Source organism: Helianthus annuus, chromosome 15 (genome assembly GCF_002127325.2).
Source record: "Helianthus annuus cultivar XRQ/B chromosome 15, HanXRQr2.0-SUNRISE, whole genome shotgun sequence".
Taxonomy (NCBI): domain Eukaryota; kingdom Viridiplantae; phylum Streptophyta; class Magnoliopsida; order Asterales; family Asteraceae; genus Helianthus; species Helianthus annuus.
In genome coordinates, this window is record NC_035447.2 from 28,587,301 (window position 1) to 28,595,774 (window position 8,474).

At 33.3% G+C, this 8,474-nt stretch overlaps 1 protein-coding gene across 1 annotated transcript; it reads right to left on the minus strand.

Annotated features, from left to right (window-relative positions):
- Positions 1-5,865: 5,865 nt before the first annotated feature.
- LOC110911147 (NAC domain-containing protein 2) lies at positions 5,866-8,242 on the minus strand. Its single transcript, XM_022155734.2, has 3 exons — positions 7,843-8,242; positions 6,947-7,224; positions 5,866-6,836 (listed from the first exon to the last, which is right to left on the minus strand). The coding sequence occupies exons 1-3, from the start codon at positions 8,006-8,008 to the stop codon at positions 6,438-6,440; spliced, it is 843 nt and encodes a 280-aa protein (XP_022011426.1). The 5' UTR covers positions 8,009-8,242; the 3' UTR covers positions 5,866-6,437.
- Between the last annotated feature and the right edge of the window lie 232 nt (positions 8,243-8,474).

Here is an 8,474-nt window from a genome sequence, read left to right on the forward strand (position 1 = left end):
AATCAAATACAAGAAACAGAATGAATCAGTCGGCACAAATTCACAACCAAACAATGAACAAAAGATCTCCACCAGGATGATCTAATACAAGAGAAGGTAAACAACCCTAGACTCACGAATTAACTTGTGAGGATAGGGTATCTTGAGAGAGTAGTGAATGATGAGCAGGAAAGGATGAAATGCTCCAATGATAGAAAACTGGAACCATCTGCCCATTATATGGGCTAAAACCCTAAACACACCAGCGTGACACCAGCTGTCCTCAACGGCTATAAGCCCAAATGAAGGAAGCCCAGCAGGAACTGGCTACAGGCCCAAGGAACGGAAGCCCAGCAGGAACGAGACCGAGACACAGGGAGCCCAACCTCACAAACAAAATAAAAGGAAATGGTTAACGAACAAAATTATTTATATAAAGCTTTTATAAATAAGGGGCACATTTATACTGGAATGATACATGTATTTTAACAGTTAGGCCTAAAGGACAAAACGTGTATGATATGAAAACATAAAGGACAAAAGTCGTCAATTTTGAACATAAAGGACAACGCCTGAAAATGGGTATAAAAATAAAGGACAATCCTTGAAATTCACTCAAAAATAAATGAAGGACCAAGATTGGTTCTGAGTTACCTATTTAAGCTAGACAGAGAGATTTTGATCCAAGCTGACTTCTATCTTTTTTAGTTCAAATTGAGTTTGACTTGACTCGAACTTTGCTGGTTAACATCATCGAGTTGGAAAAATTACACATGAACCAAACTTGAGCTATGAGAATATAACTTGAAACGAACCAAACTAGAGCTCTGTTAGATTAAACGGGTCGAGTTCAAGTTTAAACAAACTTGCATTTAGCTTAACTCGTTTATACTTTTAATAGACGATTATGATTAACTTAATTAGCTCATTTATACCCTTAAAATTACAAGTTTATGGCATACCACTAGTGAAAAGTTTACATTGTTTTAGAAACTAGAATTATTTACTTGATAACGAGACTACTAGAGCATAATTTTAAAGATAGTAAATTATAATTTGTGTTCCTGTGTTTTTTATAGAGTCAACTTGAGTAAACCTGACTCTCTCTACTAATATTCAATAACATAATTATTCGTTCATTGTTTTATTCTTCTATTATTGTTGAGCTTACGGTTTTCTTACATATGTTCTTTTTTGTTGTCAACTAGTAGATGCCCGTGCGTATTGCGGGGCAATGGCCGAATAATTTTCAACCAATTAAAAAAGACCACTATAATTTTGCTAGGGAAAAAAAACAAAACAAAAACGATGATAAGACCGTAATTTTGGGCACATGGCAAAACTGTAATTTTTCAGGACAAATGAGCCAGTGTTAGGCAACTCCTTGACACGGAAAAAAATTAAATCGAGTAAACCAATTAAAACAAAAAACATTTATAGTTTTGGTAAAAAAAAAAAAACTAAAACGATAGGAAAACGTAATTTTTAACTGAGGGCCAAATCATAATTTTAATTCAGGGATAAATCGTAAACTAAATGGACCAACGGGCGAGTGCCAGGAAGTTGCCGGCACGACTGTGATTTTGCACTGGGGGCAAACTTGTAATGTCACCAGGAGATCAAACAAAAACGATGGGCAAAATGTTAATTTTAGTTAAGGGCAAAATCGTAACCTGGCTGTGAGAAAAAAAAAAAAAAACTAATGGCGAAAGTATAAATTTATACGGGGCAAAATCGTAAATTTGAGCCGAGGGCAAAATTAGAATTTTTAACCGGGAGCAAAATCGTAAATTTATTTTTAAGCGTGGGGAAAAACATAACTTTGACCTGATGGCAAAATCGTAATTTTAAGGGAAAAAAACTAATGGCAAAACTGTAAATTGAAACGGGTCAAAATCGTAATTTTTAACCGGGGGCAAAATCGAAATATTTAGCTGGGAGTAAAAACGCAAATTTATTTTTAAGTGAGGGCGAAAACATAAATTTAAACTGATGACAAAAGCGTAAATTTAAATCAGGACAAAATCGTAATTTTGTTGAGCCTGCCGCCCTTTTTGCCCAATTGTAAAGGGCAACTATTACTTGCTGATGTAAGCAACTTATCTTTGTAGTAGTTTCAATTCCTCTTTTTTCTTGTCACTTTGTTCTTTGATAAGGATGCTTTTGTCTATTATCATTGTAAATATTTAATTCAGAGATTTATCAATAATATAAAAAAAAATTGTTTAATGTAAGAAGATAATGCCGAAAACATTATCTTATCTTACGATGACGTGTAATAAGTGGAAAATCGAACGTGTTTTGTTTCTTGTTCCTTAATTCGATTGACTTTTTTGTCTCTTTGATTCTCCTATCTATATAATAATATATAATAAAAGAAACCACTTTACGGACACTTGTCATTATATTAGGTCATCTCTTATAGATAATCATTATTTTAGTTTAATCTTTTCTAATTAATTATAGATAATACTCTAACTAAATATTATTTAGTTTTATATCTTATATTAAATAATATGTTTGTTATTTTCTTTTGTTTGTTTATTTAATATTAACATGAATTTATCGGATTGATTAGTTTTTTTTTTTTTTTGAACGGTAAAACAACATTATCGGATTGATTAGTTGATAGACCAAAATTGATGAATATATGAAATATACAACTGAATTACAAAATATATATATTGAGTAATAACATACGTAATTTCAGCATTATTATTATTATTATTATTATTATTATTATTATTATTATTATTATTATTATTATTATTATTATTATTAGGTTAGAATCCCGTGTAATACACGGGTTGAATAAATGTAAATTTATATACTAAATAATAAAATAATATATCTTTAAAAATCCCGTTTATTACATGGATTGAATAAATGTAATTTTATATATTAAATAATAAAAAAGTTATATTTTTAAGAACCCTGTGTATTGTACGGGTTGAGTAAATTTAATTTTATATATTAAATAATGAAAAAAGTTACATTTTTAAGAACCTCATGTATTGTATGGGTTGAGTACATGTAATTTTATATATCAATCAATGTGTAATACATGAGGTTTTTTAAGATATAACTTTTTTATTATTTGATATATAAAATTAGATTTGTTTAATTCGTACAATACACGGGGGTTTTTTAAGGATATATATTTTTTTATTATTTAGTATAGAAAATTACATTTATTCAAATCGTGTAATGCGCATACTTTTAAAGATGTAATTTTTTATTATTTGGTATATAAAATTACATTTATTCAACCCGTGTAATAAATAAGGTTTTTAAAGATGTATTATTTTATTATTTGGTAAACAATATTACATTTATTCAACCCGTGGTTTTAAAGATATAACTTTTTTTATTTGGTATATAAAATTACACTTATTCAACCCGTACAATATGGTTCTTATATATATAACTTTTATTATTTAATATATAAAATTATATTTATTCAACCCGTACAATAATTGAGGTTTTTAAAGATATATTGTTTTATTATTTAGTATAAAAAAATTATTTATTCAACCCCGTGTAATACACGGGGTTATAACCTAGTTTTTAATAAATAAATTATGCATCAAGTTATAGGATTCTTTGATTTAAAGATTTTAACTAGTTTGATCATATTCTTATAATTGTTGCTTTGATTCAAACTTGTGGTTATTGTGTTCGGGTTAGAATGTAATAAAGACAAAAACAAAATAGCGTCTGAAAAAGCGTTTAGAGAGTTATAATTAAAAAACCTTTGTATAATGATGCAAATAACGTCCTGAAAAACTTTTAGAGAGTTATGCAAAAAAAAAAACCTCATATGATGCTGCACGAAGACGGAAACATTCTATTCGGTCTATATCACTTAGGAACAGGGGCGGATTTAGCATGGTGGCAGGGGTTGCCCGTGCTACCCCTCAACTTTACCTTCGAAGTGTAATTTTTTTTTCGGTTTCATGTTTTTGTGTATGGGATACCCCTAAATAAATATTAAGATACTCCTGAATGTCGATGTTGAACCGGATGAAGAAAGAAACAATTGTGGAGCTGAAATAAAAGAGGATAGTGAGATGTAGCGATCTCTGTATGACTGTATCGGGAAGAAGAAGAAGATGTACTATAATATTTAAAATTAATATCTTTGAGAAAAGTAACTTCTTTAATACCTTATATTTTATCGAGAAAAGCAACTTCTTTAAATAGTTAATGTTGCCTATAATTTTATCATATATTTCTTTTTGGTTTTAAGTATTCTATTAATTTGGAGGTTTCATAAACGTATATGTGAATTTGATTTTGTATTTGTTTTATATTATTAAATTGTTTAAGTTATTATATACTATAAGTCTATAATTTGGGTCAATCTTAGGCTTTGGTGATTGTATTTTAGGCATTATGAGTGGTACAAGACATTTTATTATTTTTCAAACATAATGTTTCAATTTTAGCTTTCAATTATTCAAGCCTTAGAAATCATAACGTAAGTTGTAATCACCCTAAAAATATATAAACAAAATAATCACCATAAAAATATATAAACAAGATAATCACCCTAAAAATCATCTAAACAACCATAAACAACGTCAAAACACATAAAATTTCAAACCTATTTAACAACTTTATTACCCTTTTTTCTCCTATAATATCAACCAAAATCATCAAAATAACAAAGAAACTTACCCGTGTTCGGATTCCGGTTAGATTTGGTGTCAAACGACGGTGGTATAGTGGCTGATTACGGTGGTTGCTGGCTGCTGGACTGTTGTCGCTGGGTGATGTTGTTCGTTGGCAGTGCAGGGACGCAAGAGAGAGAGAGAGCGGGAGAGAATTTCTAAAGGTTTTGGGCTTTAATTGTTTTATTATAGTTTGAAACATTGTTGGGTTTGGTTAATGGGCTAAGACTTAGTAGGCTAGCTAGTTAGGAATTATAAGTGGGTAAAGGTATGGGTATTTGGGTTTAAAATATAAATTGATAACACTTTTTACCTAAGGGGTGCGGACGAAAAATTTCAAGGTTGCGGTCGAAAAATTCCAAGGGGTGCGGACGAAAAATTCCAAGGGGTGCGGACGGGATTTTCGACGGAATTTAGCACTAATTTTTTTTCCCCGGGGGTGCGCCTGCCCACCTTGGGTTGACTTTAGGTCCGCCCTTGGGCATGAGACATTATTGATGGGGGTATAACTCGAGGGTGGTGGTTCATTGACAAAGATAAAGCCTTTAAACACCTTGGGAGAAGGAGGTCTTAGGTTTAAATCACACAGACAGTAGAAAATAAAGAAATTTGCCGTTCAAAAAAAAAAAAAATATAGGTCTCAGGAGACATCCTGATGGAGATTTGAATTCCAGATACTTTTATAAGCAAAACTGTTTAGGATAACAATTATCCTCTTTGTCTAGGTTGTCATACCATATTGATGAAAAACAAAAATAATTGATACAAAACAAATAATTAATAGAAATCTTTTTATTCGGTCACTAAGAAAGCTGTGATAAATAGATGTTTTATAAACAAAGGCTTCGAAACTTTTTAAACGTGAGATATCTTTTAAATTTAATGAGTTTGAAGTACTTGTACACCATTCATAGCACATAAGAGATGTAATGACTAGAAAATGGGCATGGTAGGTATGAGAAAAAACACTTATAGGGTGCCTTGCCAACTTTGGATTGGTGTAAAACCTCATTTCCTACGTGGAAAAGGCAAGTATGATTTATTGATTTCTTTGAGTGTTTATCACTCTTTAAATATTCGTCAATAATATGTGAGAATCTGTAATGACCTTCATCGTTGTGACGAAGGTAAGATAATTTTTAAGTTTTATTGTTAGTACCAATTCCTTGTTTTGAACTTTGTTCTAGTTTTGGTATTACAATGTGCAACATTCTTTTAGGAAATATTACAATCATTATGTAAGCAAACACACATTTACAACTTTTGGTAAAAACCAACACATTGATAATTTATTTCCTATTCAAGAAATTAAAAATCTAAAAAAGCAAGCAACTATGTTCTAAAATGGGAAAATCTTGCCCATCATTACCATCTACTCTATCCACTATCCCAAATCAACCATTTGTGCTTTCAACAACTTGCTCCTTTGCCCATACAAAATTAGTATCCATTTTGCCATTCAACTTGTGTCCCATACTCATGTATCAACAACTTGTGGCCAAATGCAACTTGATGATATGCAAATAGATGCTTTGAATCGGCCCAAACATGCTCACCGTCTTCAACATGTGTTGATGATACGTACTTTGTGCTTAAATAGTAGTACAAAACTACGTTCGTACACGTGATGTTTCAACAGCTTTTACATCCGAAAAGGTTTCTACGTGTAGACAAACATGTCTTGTGAGACGAGAGTTGATAGTTGTAGCATTGTGGTGGAGGCGTTGAAGGGTAAAATTGTCATTTTAAAACAAGTTTACGAAATTTTAACAATTTTTTTTACATCTAAAAGGGCTTCGCGTTGTACATAAACATGTCTTGAAACGGTGAGAGTTGATAATCGTTATAATACTGCGATTGCGGGGTAAAATCGTCATTCTGAAACGGATCTACATAACTAAATGGGAACTCATTCCCGTTGGGGTCACTTTGGACCTCTTGTTCGGGACTTGAATCCGTATGTAACGTCGGAATTGATTCCGACGTTTCAAAATGAAATACATCTTTCATGACATGATGGGCTACATCCGATGATGGTGGCGGATGTACCACCTGCGTAGCTGTATTTTGTGTAATATTTGGTTTCGTTTCGGTTTCCATGTCGAAACCATGATCATCGGTCACATGGTGCTTCTCAAGTGTACCTTTCTTGTTATAAATTCGACATAACACCCAATCATCTAACTGCAAAATTCAAATAAAAAACAAAGTTAATACTTACCACTTAACTTATTCATTGTCTCAATATCATCAACATCTTGAAATTAAATTGTGTAATGATCAAAAATTCATACCCTAAGATTGTTGTTCCGTTTGCCAGCTGATCGATCGACGTTAGCAAGGCGGTATTCGTGCATTATCCAATTCGTTTTCACCCCTCGCGGAGCTTTCCCCGCGTAAAACACCAATGCCTTCTTGATTCCAACCGCTTTTGGTTTTCCGATAGGTTTATCGGCACCGGTAGCCTTCCAATAACCAGTTCCGGCAGCTCTGTTCGGTCGTGATCCGTTTGGATATTTCCTGTCTCTAGGTGAGAAGAAGTACCACTCCTTTTCTCCATATAACGCCATATCTGTCAAAATCAATTCACACGTAAAATCAATTCTCATTAGATCCTAATCGGTAAAACAATGGCGATGCTCTAATAATCGGTGCAATAACAAGTTCAGATAGTGAAATTAGGTTAACAAAAAAGGATTGAGATAGTGAAATTAGGGAAAAATGAATCGAGCAGCTGAAATTAGGTTAAACGGAATTGAGAAACGTGAAATCAGTACAAAAACGAATTAAGATAGTGCAATCAGTGCAAAAAACGAACTGAGATACGTGAAATGAGTGCAAAAACGAACTGAGAATCGTAAAATTAGGGCAAAAAAGAATTGAGATGCTAAAATCAGTGCAAAAGCGAATTAAGATAGTCAAATTAGTGCCAAAAACGAATTGAAGTGGTGAAATTGGGGGAAAAACGAACGGAGATGCTGAAATTAGCGCAAAAAATGAATTGAGACAGTAAAATTAGTTCAAAAACGAATTGACATCGTGATATTAGTGCAAAAACAAATCGAGATCGTGAAACTAGTGCAAAAAACGAATCGAGATGGTGAAATCAGTACAAAACGAATCGAGAGTGTGAAAACAGTGCAAATACGAGTTAAGATAATGAAATTAGGTTAAAAGAATTCAAAATTACCAGGAAGCTGCCATGGATCGAACTTATAAAGATCAATTTCAGCAATAATCGGAACAGCAATACTCTGAGACGCACATTTCCGGCACAAGTAATGCATAACCAGCTCATCATCCGTCGGATGAAACCGGAACCCCGGCGGCAACTCCAAACCGCCACACGTCATCATAAAACCTCAAATCAAACTCCAAATCCGTACGGTTAATCTCCAAATCCAGATCTCGTTCTTCCTCACAAACAAAGCTAGGGTTTCCGGCAGTGTTACAAAGAAGAAGATCGAGAAGTATATATAACAACAACAACAGAAAGAGTGAAGGTCGCACGTGTAGGATTGGTTCGAGGAACGAGCAGGAGAGAGAATGGTGCAGTTGCTTGGAGAAGAAGGCTGGCTGGCTGATTATGGCGGTTATTGACTTGTGATAAAAGGTGAAGGGGCGAATGAGGGGGTGACACGTGGGGATGATGGTGTCACTGCGTTCGTCATGTGGTTTGGACGGTTGTGGTGAGGAGGAATAGGTGCTACTTTGACCGGTGTCTCATCAACTGAGGAGGGTGCATTCGAAAGCAAGTGGTAATTGATACTGATGTATCTATAGGCTGATTACTAATTTCTAGTAAGGGTGAAGGGGGTGCAC